Source organism: Didymosphaeria variabile (assembly GCF_027946475.1).
Source record: "Didymosphaeria variabile strain IMI 356815 chromosome Unknown scaffold_5, whole genome shotgun sequence".
NCBI classification, from domain to species: domain Eukaryota; kingdom Fungi; phylum Ascomycota; class Dothideomycetes; order Pleosporales; family Didymosphaeriaceae; genus Didymosphaeria; species Didymosphaeria variabile.
Genome location: NW_026611624.1, coordinates 364427 through 380825, shown reverse-complemented (window position 1 = coordinate 380825; position 16399 = coordinate 364427). Strand labels below are relative to the sequence as shown.

At 53.0% G+C, this 16399-nt stretch overlaps 8 protein-coding genes across 8 annotated transcripts; 3 read left to right on the top strand and 5 right to left on the bottom strand.

Moving 5' to 3' along the window:
- Nucleotides 1-330: 330 nt before the first annotated feature.
- Nucleotides 331-1516, bottom strand: N0V89_006573 (uncharacterized protein; the record flags this gene model as incomplete). Its single annotated transcript, XM_056215343.1, has 2 exons — nt 331-882; nt 950-1516. The coding sequence occupies 2 exons, from the start codon at nt 1514-1516 to the stop codon at nt 331-333; spliced, it is 1119 nt and encodes a 372-aa protein (XP_056069590.1).
- A 611-nt stretch (nt 1517-2127) lies between these two features.
- Nucleotides 2128-2979, bottom strand: N0V89_006572 (uncharacterized protein; the record flags this gene model as incomplete). The annotated part of the gene is made up of 1 exon (XM_056215342.1): nt 2128-2979. The coding sequence occupies one exon, from the start codon at nt 2977-2979 to the stop codon at nt 2128-2130; it is 852 nt and encodes a 283-aa protein (XP_056069589.1).
- A 431-nt stretch (nt 2980-3410) lies between these two features.
- N0V89_006571 (uncharacterized protein) lies at nt 3411-4779 on the top strand (the record flags this gene model as incomplete). Its single annotated transcript, XM_056215341.1, has 2 exons — nt 3411-3750; nt 3803-4779. The coding sequence occupies 2 exons, from the start codon at nt 3411-3413 to the stop codon at nt 4777-4779; spliced, it is 1317 nt and encodes a 438-aa protein (XP_056069588.1).
- An 872-nt stretch (nt 4780-5651) lies between these two features.
- EDC3 (enhancer of mRNA decapping) lies at nt 5652-8124 on the bottom strand (the record flags this gene model as incomplete). The annotated part of the gene is made up of 3 exons (XM_056215340.1): nt 5652-7173; nt 7257-7950; nt 8004-8124. 3 exons carry the CDS (start codon nt 8122-8124, stop codon nt 5652-5654), a joined length of 2337 nt encoding a protein of 778 aa, XP_056069587.1.
- Nucleotides 8125-8548: 424 nt separating this feature from the next.
- SNU13 (RNA binding protein snu13) lies at nt 8549-9092 on the top strand (the record flags this gene model as incomplete). Its single annotated transcript, XM_056215339.1, has 2 exons — nt 8549-8696; nt 8857-9092. 2 exons carry the CDS (start codon nt 8549-8551, stop codon nt 9090-9092), a joined length of 384 nt encoding a protein of 127 aa, XP_056069586.1.
- An 877-nt stretch (nt 9093-9969) lies between these two features.
- On the top strand, nt 9970-11053 carry N0V89_006568 (uncharacterized protein; the record flags this gene model as incomplete). Its single annotated transcript, XM_056215338.1, has 2 exons — nt 9970-10173; nt 10229-11053. The coding sequence occupies 2 exons, from the start codon at nt 9970-9972 to the stop codon at nt 11051-11053; spliced, it is 1029 nt and encodes a 342-aa protein (XP_056069585.1).
- A 347-nt stretch (nt 11054-11400) lies between these two features.
- N0V89_006567 (uncharacterized protein) lies at nt 11401-12287 on the bottom strand (the record flags this gene model as incomplete). The annotated part of the gene is made up of 2 exons (XM_056215337.1): nt 11401-11554; nt 11605-12287. 2 exons carry the CDS (start codon nt 12285-12287, stop codon nt 11401-11403), a joined length of 837 nt encoding a protein of 278 aa, XP_056069584.1.
- A 1729-nt stretch (nt 12288-14016) lies between these two features.
- On the bottom strand, nt 14017-16020 carry CLB4 (B-type cyclin; the record flags this gene model as incomplete). The annotated part of the gene is made up of 3 exons (XM_056215336.1): nt 14017-14217; nt 14310-15890; nt 16009-16020. 3 exons carry the CDS (start codon nt 16018-16020, stop codon nt 14017-14019), a joined length of 1794 nt encoding a protein of 597 aa, XP_056069583.1.
- Between the last annotated feature and the right edge of the window lie 379 nt (nt 16021-16399).

Sequence of the window (16399 nt, the reverse complement as noted above, 5' to 3'; positions counted from 1 at the left end):
ATAATGTGCTATTGTATGTGTTCATAGAAACGAAATGTGAGTGATAAGATGGAGACACTAGTTCACAGTCACCGGCACCGTGGGAGTAGTCTAATGATTGGTACGCTAAGCTTAACCGGATATACCTACGCGACACGTCGCGACTGCTCCTCTCCACTCCTATCTTTGCCGCCACATCAGATCGCGTTATTCATCCTCAAACGTGTGCGTCCTTCTGGACTTCTTCGTTGCTCAGCTTCTCTCATCTAACTAACAAACTTCGCTATCAACACATGGCCACGAAAACGCGTTCATTTCTTTCAATCGTTGATTCATGTACTTCAATCCTATCTATGCCTTCACAGAAACAGAAGCAAGCTGTGCCTTCGCGCCAACAGGGCTAGGCTCAGATGCAGGCTCAATCTCTTGCTGGGCAGGGTCATCTTCACCGTCCTCCGTCATGCCGCCCAAAATCATTGTCTTCGGTGCCTGAAGCTGGTACATCCACGGGTCCGTGAAAGCCTTGAATTTCTGGTCGTGCCACTGACCGGCAGTCACGTAGCGGCCCTCGCTGTCCATGAACATGGTGTCGTCCTCAGCCCGCAGGAAATAGGCGATCGAGTAGCGATGCTCCTTGGGGTCAAAAGGCACAACGCGGTGGATGCATGACTGCATCTTCATGCCGCTAGCGAATCGCAAGGAGTCACCAACGTGGACGAAAGCGCAGCCCTTCTTCGGTTCGACAAAACCCATCTCACGCGCTCCGCAAGTCCCTGGAGGTCGGATCTGGAGGCCCCACTGCTCGCTGAAGAGCAATGTCAAAGAGCTAATGTCGGTGTGCTTCTGGTGACCAACCTCCTTAGGGCCAGTCACCTCTGAGGGAAGGTAGTGCATCATGGACAGCTGGCCACAAATCAGTCAAACGTCATATCTTGAGGAAAAACTTAATTTGAGGTCAGAGGTCACTTACCGTGGTGGTCGACGGCTTGTCGTTGCGGTGGTGGTTCTCGTAGCGCGAAGCGCCGACCAAGCCCATGCCAGTTGACAGGGCCGAGAGGATGACCTTGGTGATAGTGTTGCAGCTGCCGATGGAGTTCTCCAGGATGCCGAGGTCGCCGTTGTTCTTAATGGGGGATGGAACCTTGGGGCTACCCCTCTGGATCTCGTCACGGGAGACCTTCAGCATCTCATATCCGTCCTTGGTTCCTGCTCCAAAGGCGCCGGTGCGACTGCCTTGAGGTTCGTAACCAAGATGGGAAGAGATCAGTCCGAACTCGTTTTTCTGTTCGATCGGCGACTCGAAGAAGCGGTGCATGAGCTTGAGCGTCTCTTGCTGGTCACCAAGCATTCGACGGCCGTCGATGTTGTTAAGATCGAGGTAGAAGTAACCATCTTCAATGCAAGCCTTGAGAACGTTGTCAACCTCGGCGGGGTCTTGCGAGAGCAGTAGGCCGTAGTCGACTGTCCGCATTGACCAGACTGGAACCCGCTTTCCCTGCCATTCGACGGTCTTAGGAGCATCAACCTGGGGAGCCATAGTGCTGAGGGGACGCTGCTGGTATCTGGATAATGATAAGGGGACTTCTCTTCCTCTCTTACGAGATCACGGCACACGAACTCTACGTCTCCTCGATGCAGAGCTTATATACCTCAGCTCCGCGTAGCTCAATGCCGGCGAGCGCGCTTGTCGCCATTCCTACGAATCAATCATTGCCACAAGATTGATGGTGATCCTGTTTCGCTCCCCCGCTCCCCTTGGGTGCACCACATTCTCCCAAAGTGGCTGCTCCACATCGCTTCAGACTCCGAGGACGGCCACAAATCCGTTATCTTTCTACCACCGGGACGGTCCATGTACATTTGCTGGATTAACTGGGGCGGCATTTGATACCCTGAACTACGCCAAGCCGGTAAATCGCTCTATATGATTAGAGGGGTAAACGCGTCCGAGGAACGAACGCGTGGGAAGTCACATGCGTACAGCTGAAACTCCCCGCACTCTGCGTTACTATCTAACTTACTATCTAACCTATCTTGGAGGTTACAAATGACAATATCGGTAGGATAGTCACTACCCCTCAGCTTGTCAATATCTTGTCCTTGCTGAGGTGTCAGCGACAGAATGAAATTTGCTCAATCGAGAAGTAGCTAAGCGTCGTGGAGAACCAGACACCTGACCTCAATGCTCTGCCTAGACTCCTTGTCGCGATGGGCGGGATCCTCGAAGGCGGAATGGAGCGATCTTCGTGCCACCGATTTATCTGAATCGAAACACTTAATCAACAAAACTTCATTAGGTGTCAACCGATTCTTGTAGTACCACCGATGAGCTCGATTGTGTCGCACGACCCACTGCTCTCCTTTGAAGCCGTCCTCGGTCATATCTGCGGCAACAAGATCAGCATCTGAGACTGACCCCGAATCCGCGGTCGCAATGGGGTCTTTCAGAACTGTTGCGATAGGCCTCCAAACATTGATGATTTGGTACCTCCTCTTCACCAGCTCGTCTGCTTCTTCTGGAAATTCCCATCGTAACCTCAGTTCTGCTCCATCGTACGATTGATCCACGTGCGTTCGGGTCACTGGGCCGCGATTGGCGAGGTTACTGAACCCTAGATGGTGCCACTGTGTTGGTCCGCGGCGAACCTTGTGGTTGAAGATGTGTACCCGATTCGCTCCAGTAACTTCCTTCAAGAGCTCCCGGCATTCATCGTAGTACGCAGTTTGAATGGCTTGCTCGTCGACGAAGTCGGTCTCGAGGCTCTTGTGGCGACAGTAGTGGAATCCATGTCTGTCCAAGGAAAATCCGTCCTCATCGCCGGTTACGTCCGTGACCACGAAGTCGTGAGGAAGATGAGGACGCTTGTTCGATATCCTGCCTCCTCCGATGACTATTGGCGTCGGCTTGGAGCCATCTCCAGGGTCGTCCCAATAGTTGAATTTCGTCTGAACGTTGCGTTTCTCAGCCCTCTCGCTGATTGGTAGTGGATTCTCGTACATCTCGAATATGCGTCGGTGACAATAGAGGAGCACAGTAGAGAAACCCACCTGCAGAGTGCTAACGACAAGCTTGGATCCAGCGAGAATGTGCAACTGCCGGCATCGGGTACTAGCTCGCTAGTCATCATATACATGTAAATGCAATATGTCTGTTGCACAGATGGAAGTTTCCTGTGTGACCGCATGTGGTAATCCACAAATGTCGGAATCTCGTATCCCGGCGGGGAATTTACCCGGTTGATCCTATGGCACATGTGCACATATGTACGACCGCCACGCGGGGAGCTTGGCCACATACCAACGACAATCTACTATCTCAGTTACATTATCGTCACAGAGTCAAGATCACGTCATCGTACCGATACGGCATCTCGCCGTTTTTGCCATGCCCTTGGCCAATTCAGATGTAGCTGCGCCAGTTTTTCTGAAGCATGAACATGAAAGAGTCAGAAGAAGATGGATACATTCTCTTGACTAACAAGGCACTGGGCTCCAATTACGGCGTACAAGTTGATATTCCGAAGCATATGTCCGAAATCGATGGCTACGTCGACAGCTTGCAACACGTACTTTCGCCACTGAACAAGTTCATACATGATAATCCCGAACTTGCGTTCAAGGAGTACAAAGCACACGATGCACTCACAAAATTCATGCGATCCCAAAATGGCTGGATAGTCACGCCCAACGCCTACGGGATAGAGACAGCATGGACAGCAACCTTCGACACTGGTAGGGAAGGTCCCGTCGTTTCATTCAATGCCGAAATGGGTATGTGGAACCCGTCCACTCACCTCTTGGATCCATTGACCGACACGTGTAGATGCTCTTCCAGGTATTGGTCACGCCTGCGGCCATAATCTTATCGCAATTGCATCTGTGGCGGCTGCTCTCGCAACAGCACATATCCTATCAGACCATGGTTTCCCGGGCTCGATACACCTTATTGGCACTCCCGGCGAGGAAAACCCTTCTCCTACAGGCGGAAAGATTCTACTTCTAGAAGCAGGTGCTTACGACCACGTGGACGTTAGTCTCATCTCCCACCCAGGTCTCTTCAACAACAGCGCGCTCGTCCGAACCACAGCTTTCGCACGACTAGAGGTCGAGTATTATGGCAAGGCAGCCCACGCCGCCAACAGCCCGTGGCTCGGCATCAACGCCCTAGATGCCCTCATCATCGCGTACAATGCTGTCAGCGTCCTCCGCCAACAAATACGGCCAGACGACATCGTCGGGATGCACATCACTAACGGCGGCGCAGCACCCAATATCATCCACGCCTACGCCGCAGGAGCCCTAGTCATACGCGCACCCAGCTCCACCCGCCTTGAGGTCCTCCAGAAGAAAGTCGAAGCGTGTCTCCGCGCCGGGGCAGAAGCCACCGGTGCCCGCGTCGAGGTCAAGCTAACGCCAGGATACGCAGACCACGTCCCCAACCGCGTCCTCGCTGCGAGCTACACGCGGTACTTCAACGCTCTGCCGAACGTTCCAGACCCACCTATCCCCCCACTCACCCAATATACATACGTGAAAGCTTCCACTGACCAGGGTAACTTGAGCTACCACCTTCCGAGCGTGAACGCAAGCTTTTCTATACCTGCCGGGCCGGAGGGTGGGGCGAATCATTCTAGAGACTTTGAGATTGCGAGCGGGACGAGGGAGGCGTTTGAGAGGGCGTTGAGGGTGGGGAAGGCGTTGGCGGGCGTTGCGGTGGATGTGTGCAGTGACCCTAAGTTGCTTGCAAACGTGAAGGAGGAATGGAGAAGGGATGTTGAGAATGCAAAGAATGTAGATTAGACCTCGGGGAAAGACTCTGGAAGAGGACTTCATTGAGGGCGCAGATTATCATGCAACGACGGTGCTAGATCTATGTACGTCGATGCCGTTGCACTTCGAAACCTCCTCAAAGCATTTGAACCAAGAAACTTCGAGCCTTTCTTCTTCTTAGTAACTTACTGCTGTGTGCGTGCAATCGATCTAATGGACAGTAACTTTCTGGCTGTCGCGAGAGGTCGGGGTCATTTACGGGTCAAAGTGTCTAAGTGTAAGAGTAGCGATGAGAGTAGAAGGCGAAAAGGCGTGCAAGTCACACTTGGACGCTTTGACACATCTTCAAACCTTACGCACGACAGTCTCTAGTAATCGAAAGCTGAATGTAGACTCAATCAGTCTGAGGAGGTAATTTACAATGGCAACGAAGTGTCTACAGGGGACATCTTGCCTGGATCGGATCCTACCTAGGTATTGATCGCACGTCGCCGGTTACAATATGTATCAAAATGAGAGAGTGTAAGGAGGCATGGCGTGATCTTACAAGATGGGAAAGAGTACACTTAGACACTTACACACAACTTCAAACTTTTGGATTTCTCTGTATCTGTGCGACTCTGAGTGGGTTCGCGAACAGGCGGATCATGCACTGCATGTGGATACCTGCTTTTGCCGCTGTCAGTGCACTGCAACCTTAGCCTGGAACGAGGTATCAATTAGTCAATGGCCTCAGACCAGACATAAGAAGACACATTAAACGTAATCTCATAAGATACTTTTCAGCTGCTTCCGCGCAGCTACTCTAAGTCTTTTGTCCCCTCCAAACACGAAAAACGCCGCGCAATGCATCAAAAGCCATGTTATCATACAGTCATCAACTTTCCCCGTTCTGACCCTTCTCATCCCTCCACAAACTCCACCTGTACAGCCCAGTCCTCCCCAAATTTGATTCCTTTGCCCCCCCCCACACCCGCATTTCTCCACGGTCGATTGACCCCAATATCTACCACCCAAATGGCCCACCGCGGATCCCTGCCTGCCCCATTCTGCAGCGCCTTGAGCAAGCCCGACCGCGGCGCACCGAGACAAACAATGTACTTGGCACGCACCTCCAGCGGTTCGCCTTCCAGAATTGCGACCTCGCCCGTACTGCCACCAACGCCAGAAGGCGACTCGACGGCGAGGCAGGCAGCGCGGGACTTGTTCGCCCATCCAACGATAGAGAGCACAGTGCGCCGGTCTTCGTCGCCCAGCGCGTCGAACTCGCGGTGACGGCCGAGCAGCGCGTCGATGATGAGCTCCGGCGGTGCCTGCAGTCTCTTCAGAGCATCTTCAGTGTCCAGCCATGCACGTACACTGCCACCGAATTTCTTGAACAGGTCCACCTGTTTCCTGACATCACGATCCCAATCAGCGTTGCGCTCGAAGCCCAGAAGTGCGACCATGACTTTGGGACCTCGAGCGTGCAAGTGGCGTGCGGCAGCAATAGCTCGAGCGCCACCGCGGTGGTTACCAGCGAGGACGACGATGACCGGGCGCGCATTGGGGTTGTCGCGAGCGAGGCGACGGCCTCCTGGGTTGATCGCTGAGAGTGCTACTTCAGCGATGCCGCGGCCTGCGTTCTCGGCCATGATCTCTTCGGTAAGACCGTAGTCAACCTCAGCTATCTCTTCAACGGCGAGCATACCGCCAGGGGTAATAGTGTTGCATTTGCGGTTGGTATTGGCGAGGCGTAGACAGCTTTTCGACGTCGAATCGAGAAGCGGTGAGTCTGGAGGCGTAGTTATCCGGCCTGGTTTGGGGCTTCCTGTGGCATGTGACGAGGAGGCGTATTGAATAGGTCGATTGATGAACGAGCGATTACCAGCACGTGTCATCAGAATCGGTGCTCCGACATGACTTTGCGTATCAAAATCTGCCTGAACACCGCTTCCTTGCCGCGTAGGTATCCGCTTTATAGAAGCCCGTGACATAGCTCTTCTGGAGTTGCGTCCGCTGCCAAAGTCTGATACCTCTTCATCCGAATCGGAATTCGAAGCACTCCTCAGCTTGCGACCATCCAGCACATTTTCCGTAGGGTGCAAGTTTTTCCCGCCATGTGTACCAGGCCTAGCTAAGCGGTTGAAGCTTACCAAGCGATCCTCGTCGGCTGTTGTGTCCTCATTTCTAATCTGGTCAAACACCGTACGCTTGTCGAACTTGGAAAGGTTGGCGGCGAAGTCGAACTCAGGAAGCTCTTGAACGTCGGTTGCATCTTCGGTAGCCCAGCCGTTCGTCGCATCCATCGCTTTTTGTCGACGCGTCTTGCGGTTTGACGCATTTGCTGCTTGCATCCCAACGCTACCTCCGATGACTCCTGGGGTCCTTGCCTGCGAATCAGGATCTTGTAGCATTGGTGTGTTCCTCCAGCCATTGTCCTTGCTGCGAATTGTCAGTTCATGCCATATACCACAACACAATCGAAAATAGAGAGGAGTCAATGGTAGATCAAGAGAGGTACTCACGTCTTGCGTGCAGCGTCTGGAGACGAGATATCATTTCCGTTGCGTTTCTCCTGCGCAGCAACCTCCTTTTTGCGAGACTTGCCACCGCGCCTTGTACGCTTGCCATTCTCCTCATTCCTAGCCCCTAGCTGCGCGACCGGTTCGTCCATCGGCTTCCCACTGCGCGTCTTATTGATGCTCGCCCTGCGCAGCGAAGTCTTTACTGTCTTGCCGTCGCTATCCTGCTCTTCCGCATCCGCAATGTCTAGCGACGAGAATGGACCTTCCAGCGTCGCCGCGCTCGGCTTTCTGACGCTACGTTGTTTCGCATTGCCAACAAACGGCGACGTATTGTTGGGCAAGGGTGGAAAGCTAGCTGCTGGTATAGGCTTCATTGGCGTTGCAGGCGCTTCTTGAGGGGGACCCAACGGCGGCTGCGTGGGTGTCTGAGCCGTAGAGGTTCTTTTCCCCATGCTGAGGATGGCGGGGTCCACGAAGGGTTGTGGGGCTGGGCGCGCAGCGGGAGGCGCCGGGGGAGCGACATGCTGGGGATACTGAGGAAACGAAGGCTGGTGTTGGATCGGCGGTGGAGGGTTGTGGTGTTGAGGTTGAGGTTGCGGCTGAGCCGTCGCAGCGTGGTTGACTTTGATGTCGGCTATCGCGTGCCCCTCTACGTGGTAACTGCTCAGACGATGGCCTGAAGCTGGGAAGAACACTATACAATTAATTAGAATCTACCTTGAATGTAGGTTAGCTATGATAGCGCACCATTTTGCAGCGTCAACGTTGACGTTTGCGCGTTGACATGTGCGACTAGGCCCTCAACCACGGTGTTCGGCGGGTTCTGGAGCGTAACCGTGACAGAAATTCCAATAAGAGCAGTTGCCATGGCTGCGGTTAATCGATTCGCAAGGCTCAGCGAAACATGTTCTGGTTGTCGTGTGGTGAGAGGATCGCGACAGGCCGTGAGAGTGAAGGCGCGTGCAGGCCAACTTCCGAAGTTCTACACATTTCGCGTTGGCGGCACTGGGCCCGGGGAGCTAGCCGCCACGTGACCTACGCACGCCAAGGCACTAGCTCGAACTTTTTTATCCAACACCAAATTTTATTACACTAGTGTATCACCACCACGACTCACGATTTCTCAACGCGCACTTTTGGAAAGGACGAGCAACGCAGTGTAAGTACTCATTTAGTAGTCGCTTATAGTAATCATCCGCTTACGTGTATCAGGAACCCTCTACCGGGCGAGCAAAGCAGTGAATCCTACCATATCAATCGCATATCCTACTTCTGCACCACATCTGAATACCATGTCTCAGAACGACACCTCTGCTGCCTGGCCTCAGGCCGACCAGGCTCTCTCGACCGAGATCCTTGATCTTGTTCAGCAGGCTACGCACTTCCGCCAGCTCAAGAAGGGTGCCAACGAAGCCACCAAGACGCTAAACCGTGGTATCGGTAAGTCTCCCAGGTACAAAGTACATGTGTTCTTCTAGCAATGCGAAAGAATGCCCATTTTTCTGTGTATTCAAGACCCAGAGAAAGATTCTTTCCTTCTAAACCTCGAGCACATGTACCATCCCCACTTCTTCAAGACACACACTGACTTGTTGCCCAGCTGAGGTTATCATCCTTGCCGCCGACACGTCCCCTCTGGCCATTCTTCTGCACTTGCCCCTCCTCTGCGAGGATAAGAATGTGCCTTACGTCTACGTCCCTTCGAAGATGGCACTCGGCCGTGCCTGCGGTGTCTCCCGTAGTGTCATCGCCTGCTCGATCACGACCAACGAAGCCTCCGACCTTATGCAACAAATCAGGTCCCTCAAGGACAAGGTCGAGCGTCTCCAGATCTAAACCATTAATTAGATACGTTCGGCTGCAGAATCTTCCAGCATACCACACGGCCTACGAGCGTTGAGTTGGAAATGGGCAATATGATACGGAATTTGGGATTGAAATATATCCTGAATGCTCCAGGCCGGACACGAGAATGATGTACTAGATAGAAATCCAAGTACTGACTCCGTACATTTGAACACAGATTCGCACACTTCTCTATGAATGCGCAGCGTGATGGGTGTTTGTACGGTTAGAACGATAATAACAGACTTTGCGACATCGCATCCCAAAGCCTACGTCAGAATCGTACTGTCTGTGATGGGGTGGCCGCGATGCTGACTGTACCGCCTTTCAAGATGCTACACAAGTTACTATGTTGCATTCAATTGTGAATAAGGTCAGTAGACAGGAATAACCATGAAGAACGTTCTATTGGCGAAGGTGAGGCGCTGCCGAATGCAGTTCAAGACTATAGCTACGATGCTAAGGTTTCTTCTCTACCTGCATGTCTTTCAATGGGGTCATAGGCACTCTGGGGTCGATGCAGGGATCTCTAACTCGCAAGTCACCTGGGCAAAGAATACACTCTAAAAAGACGCTTTCTCTGGGAACTCAATGTCATCTTCATGAGAAAATGAGAGGTATGAAGTATCCAATATTCACGCAGCGAGACACGACCCACCTTCGTTGCGTGTACATATAACGCGCCATTCTGGAAGTCGGAGTCTTCATTGATTGAAGTCGCGTTTGACCTTCCTCTGGTGCACGGATCATTCGGTTTTGCCGCCAACGCCAAGCTGTCATCTCAAACGTACCAACCCAACTTCTTTGAGCAGCGATCCTCCAATATGCCTCCAATAACATTTGCTTCATTCGCAGATCGCGTTCTACCATGATTCTGCGGACTGCGTCTTTGATCACGACGCTTGGTCTCCTCTATGTAGGGACCGCCGAGGTAGCGCCCGAAGTTACAGTCGTAGAAGAAGGCTACAACTACATCGCCAAGCTCCCGTGTCCAGGATGTCCGTTCCTATTCCAAGACACATCCGAAGGTGAGAACGAGCCTTGGACTGAAAGGAAGGACAATAATGCTTTGGTAGGACCCTCAGATTCATATCCCATAACATAAGTGAATTCTAATTGTTGCGCAGCTCCTTAATGTATCCCTCCCCTACGATAGCGCCTTCCTCACCATCAACAACAGCCCCCTCTACTCCGGCACCCGTATCCTCCCCCTCATCTACGCCAACCAAGTCGTCCAGGACTTTTCCGCCGACGCGCTCTCCGAAGCACTATCCTCCGGCCAGCTGGAAGCAAGTCACGAGACCAATCTCGGCGGCGGCTTCTTCGGCCTATCATACCGCCACTCCCTGCGAACTGTTCAAACCAGCAAGAACATCGAAGCGCTTCTTTTCCAATTCGATGTCGTGGCGTTGCATTCCGATCTCACGACCCCACCGCTGCAGTTCAAGCTCGACGACCCAGCGCAGAAAATGCTACAAGTCTTGTTGGTACAACGGGCTGTCCTGTCCGCTGGAGATTCGTCACACAGCTTCGAGATCTTGAGCGTAAAGCTCGTTCCGCGTGCAGACCTTAATCACCTCCGCACAATGCACTTCCTCTCGTGGGACGCCAATGGCGAAAAAGGCACCTTTTCACATTACATTTCCTCTCTCACAAACTCCTTCATTGCTTTCCTGTCCTCGGGGTTTTGGACGCTGTTGGGCTTCATCATGGCTGTGATTGTGGTGTTCGTCGTCGTGTGCTTGATGTGCGTGTTTGGGTGGGAATACTGGAAAGACGATTATGAGAAGGCGCAACAGGGGAAGCAGAGGCGGAAGAGTAGTGTCAAGGGGGGAAGAGTGGATGTGGAGACGGGTGTGGGGAAGATGAAGGGGAGGTTCAAGAGTGCTGAGGAGTTGGGATTGGGGTTGCCCAATAGGGGACAGGTTGTGGGGATGGGGAAGAGTGATTAAGAGGAGGCCAAAGGCAGAAATAGGTGTTTGGATCTCATTTGCGTGGTAGAGTTGAGGTAGAGACTGTTCATTTACAAGGATGAAGATATGGAGCGCATCTTGTCTATATGCTGACCTGTGCAAAGGTATGATGTCTATGTGCTTAATCCAAAAGACCAGTCTATTCAGAACGCCATTCACATGCAAGTCAACCCAGGATATATCGATATTAGCCTGGTCTGACGATCAAAATACCACCAAGTCCTGTTTACGAATCCCTCACAGTGTAGCGAGTGTTGGTCGGCCTGAGCGAAAAAGACGACGCTGAGTGTCGATTGCCCACTCTCGGAAGAGGAAAGACATCTATACTAGACCCCGTGGCTCCCCGAAGAGGGCGAGGGAAAGTTCACACCCAACTCGCGCATGAGCTCCTCATCGGTCAAAGGGCTGGCGTCATCGGACGAAGCAGGGCTTGAGCATAGCGCTTTGCTTTCGTCGACCTGAGACGGCCCATCACCACGACTGGTCTCAAAGTCAGTGGATGTTATCTGTACAGTTGTTGCTGGACCTACCCCTCATCACCCATTATTCCACCTTTGTCACCCATCCTACCCAGCACCTCCCTAATATACCCACATCCATTCAGTGCTTTCCTCTCCTCCTCTCCCTCACCCCTCTCCCTCAACATCTTCTCCATCTTAACCAAATCTTTCAGCATCTTCTGCGTTGGTGAATCTTCCCCATCCCGCGGCTCAGGGCTCGGCGCACTGCTCTTTTCTCGTATCCTGAACCCCTCTCCCAGTAGCACCAAGCGCGGGTCGATATTGTCAGGTTCCGGTCTGGTGGAAGCCATGTTCAGCACAGCCATAGCCCCGATCTCGATGATCTTCTGACTTGACTTGCGTTGCTCGGTGTGCGACATATGCACCATCCTGGGGCCGGTCAACTGAATGTTTCCGGTCGTGGGGATGGAACGGTGATCGGGCGGTAGAGGTATGCCGATGCCAACAGGCATGCTAGCAGGCGGGTTTGTCCTTGCCTTATGCCCGGCTCGACCCTGTGAGGAGTATGTTTTCTTGCTGTCGGAGGAGGGAACCCTCGATGTAAGACGGGAAGGACGGGTCTCGCAGAGACGGACGAAGGTCGGGTTGGCGTTCGTCTGAGAGTGGGGATGGGGGTAAGGTGGCTGGTGAAGAGCGCCGGGGGTATTGGTGGGGGTGGGTTTGGAAGGCGCTCGATGTCGTTCTGGCTCCATGAGCGGCGGTGGGGGAGAGGATGAGTCCGATTGAAGTTCTGGACTGCGCTGGGAGCGTGGCCCGTGTTGGCGTTGGTAGATGATCTGTACGGCAAAGGATGTTCGCCTGTGGTCTGGTAGATCGAATGAGGTGTATGAAGGTGAGGTGGGTACGGTCTGGTTCCTTGATTTAGCTCATGAGGAATGGGGTAGCCATGAGCGTTATGGTGACGGATGTTCAATCCGCCGACATGGATCTGTGGAGAGGGAACATTCTCTGGCGTCCCTATTCCGCTCTCAGCGCCAGATTCGCTGAGTCCAATCCTCCCATCGTGCAGTCCAAGGCTCAAATCATCCAGGACATCACCGTCGAACGTAGACGAAAAGGGTCGTGTATTTTCGCCATCAAAAACCCCTCTCTGGACCCCATAGAGCTCATCATCATGCTCAATCGATGTCAAATACACGTCCTGACCCGTGTCGGTGAACGGCGTATTGGCCCGAGACATTACTGAACACTTTCCTGTGCCGAATGAACCAGGAATAGAAAAGAAAGGCCCAGATAAGGTTGGTGTTACGGGAGCGTGCGTGATCGTGTCAGCAGGGCTACACATATCAAGGGGAAGGTGCGTGTGATTCCTCAGATATAGGCCGGAATCTAGCTTGGCATGGTCTGGGCTGAGACATGGTGTTTGGTTGTGCTGGCGACGGGACGCCACTGACGGATACGGCAAACAGCACTCTCCCTAGGAGAGTGGAAAACTGATGTGATAGCTTGTTAACTCGACTTTGTTCTGGTATGCTGTGATGTTTGAGTCAGGTTTTGGAGGGTGGGTGTGGGTTGAGACAGCTGTGACTCGCACAGATCTGAGTCGCTTGTCAAGCCTCATCGGACAGGAGTGTTTGGCTCGACACTCGCGCACTGCTTCGAATACAGGCAGTCAGAGGCGGCTACGAAGGAACAATGCAGTCCTCAAAGTCCTTTCTGTGGGTAGTAAATAAGAGGAAAGAGCTAGACATAGCGGTAAGGCACACCTTCGCGGTTCTAAATCATCCACATCGGAGGCCTTCGAGGCCTAAAAATAGTCACCAATGCTGATAGGTTCAAGTATGCGCACTTTTCTCTTGACTACGTACGGGCGACTTGCCCGGAAAGTTGAAGCCAAATGGCGACATACTCGTACATGCTCTATAGCCCATCTCCTTGCAAGTCAAAAGAGGAAAGAAAGGGGATAGACTGAAAGTCACATAACGCCAGAGAGCGCCAACAGAGTGATTAGATAAGTGTGTTCATGACTTCATCTCGTCGTGAGTACGCCATGCCAGCCCGAAAGAAAACCACCACGCCCGCAATGCAAGAAAATATAGATGAACAGGAACATTGGCAGGGAACCTAGGTTCCGTTGGCGGGCCGTCGGTCAGAAGCCCGCACACGCATTGCCAGGTATGATATTGGAGGTAGAACGGCCGTGGCAATGCCTAGACCGGGAACCCGTAAACGCCGTGAGCAGCCGATGGAAACGAAGGGTTTGATGACTTGACCGAATGTTCTAAAAGGTCGCCAAAACGCCGTGATTCGTGAAACAATAGACAAGAATGGAGAAATTGTCGTTGATGCTGTTCGCGGTTGTTAAGCTGGGAAGGCCCGGATAGCAGTGAAGGGGGAAGGCAGGGCTGTCTCTGAATGACATGTCCGTACCTAGAGCCTTTTGTCAGAAAGAGCGTAGCAACAGCCGCGGGGCTACTGTATTCACTTTCGCCTCCAACTCTGGCTATGGCCGGCAAGGCTGTCCCTAGACGCGAAAGGAAGTTGGAAGCCCTTGTTGAGCTCGGTCCCGACAAAGACAGAGGCGCGCTTGTATCGCTTATCCGTGTACTTGTCGTAGACGGCGGCGTGATGCTTCTGTGGGTTCTCGCAGCACTCAAGCATGACAGACAACAACGAGCGAAGCTGGTGTAAGGTATATCCGGAATAATGGACGTGAGCTTGCGACTTGAGGTACGTTAGCAAATGGGCCGACATGTCCAGATGTGAAGACTTACCCAGTCACCCTTCTTCAACATGGAACGGGCCAAGCAGTGAGCACCAGCTGCAAGGAAGCTCGGGGTGCATCCAACAAATCGCTCATCCATTATGGTAATCTCGAGGAAGTATTTGGCAAGCGTACGAGTCTCCACATCATAGTCGTCAGCCTTGCTGACTCGTCGGAGGAAGCTCATTGGCCCTGGCCAGCCCAGCTCGAATTGAAGCATGCTAAGCATGAATCGCTCAGCCTTGAGGACTTCATCAATGGTGTAGGCGCCATCAACCATATACACAATCTCTTGCACCGAAGGGCAGTTGATTTCTTCGTATTTTGCAGCAAGGAAGAGGGCAGTCGCTCCGACTAGTTGTAGTTTGCCTAGCGAGACAACTTTTGCGGATAGGAAGCGGTCCACGTAATTGACAGCGAGGAACAAGGTCTCTGGGAGGAGCGTGAAGCGATTGTGAACTTGCACCATCCAGTCCATGAGGACTGAACGCATCGACCATTGGATCTCAGCCTGCAAATCCATGTACTGAGCATTCGGCTTCATACGCTCTTCGAGGGAGTGCATATATTCGAAGATCTCGTCACCATATTCGGCAACCATGGATGTATCCCATTGCTCGTCTTCAATGTCTTCTTGGGTCTTATTGGCTTCGACGAACAGCTTCGCAGCTTCCAATTCGCGCTTGGATTTGGCTGTGATGCGAGGAGCTAAAACGAGGGTAACGCCTCCAGTTGTGTTGTCGCGGCCAGAGGGAAGGGACCTTCCGGTGGTGTAGCCGTCAGCATCGTAGTATTCATCTTCGTCCTCGTCCCAATACTCTTCCTCGTTGGTAGCCTGCAGCTTGGCAAGCTCCTCGCTGCGTTCTCGCTCCAGGACAAGGGCTTTCTCCTCTAGAGCATCGACATACTCGTACCTCTCTTGGACTTCAACGTGAGCATGAGCATGTCGCGTCTCCCTCTCCACCTTGGTTGTGTTGTGCACATCGGCGAGTATCTGGGCGTCAACAGGCGCGCCATCATGTTGTTTCCGCACAGCCGTGCACTCTTTTGTGATTGGCTGAACAGGTGCCTGTTCGACGCGAACAGTGTCATGTGGAAGCTCGGCAAAGGGCTTCGTCGTAGCAGCCTCGGGGGCTGGGTCTACGTGTGGTTCCCGGAAGATAGTGGTCGCCTTCTTGAGCAATGCCTTGCGGTTTTGTGTTGGTTCGATTACGGTGGGCTTGGTGGCGAGGGCCGCTGCAGGTTCTGGAGCAACAGTGGCATTGGTCTTCGTGTTCAAAGGGCGTTGCGCAGGTCGTAACAACGCGTTCGGCTTGACAAGTTCCTTTGCGGAGACGATGGCCGTGTCCTTGAGGATGATGTTTTCTTTCGATTTGCCAACGTGGATGTCATCCTTGGCCACTTGTCGTGTCACGTTGCTGACATCGGCGAAGACAGCACGCTTGGCTCCTTGGGCTTTCATTGCTGCCACGTTGACCAATGTGGATAGTGCTGGCGTCGACTTATTGCGCTGATGAATGGTCTTGCCGGCAGGAAGCTGCGGTTGCGCGTTCTCGTCGCGGATCCGAAGACTCCTTAAAGGACGTTGAGGCTGAACGATGTTAGCGACAAACGCTTAGACCACGCGACGGTGAAGAGCGCAAACGACGACCACAGCGCGAGATGGGGGTTAAACAGAGTGAAGCAGGTTGGCTTTGTGTCGAACATACCTTGGCGTCCATGGTGATGTTCTCGAGGCGATTGTTACCGATACTCGACCGGTGCTGGCTGCGATGACAGGAAAGGAGCTCTGGAAGGAGCTCGAAAGGGGGAGCGGTCGGTCGCAGCGAAGAGGCAATGGTCGTGAGTAAAACAGTTAAGAGTCCATCTATGAGAAGGTAATTCGGCGACAATGAGATACACGAGATTAGCTTCGGACGCAACGAGGTGGGCGTGGGTGTGTAGCTTTAAAGGCCAAACACTGACTTTTGTTTACAGACAAAAACAGCTTGAGCGCGACTCGCGCTAGTTCCCGGGCGCAGGGATGCGGCAGGCTAGGCTGTTTCCGCCATCGCCTCGGCAACGGGCCATCCTGGCTGCCGGCACTGCGTCATCCGTCGC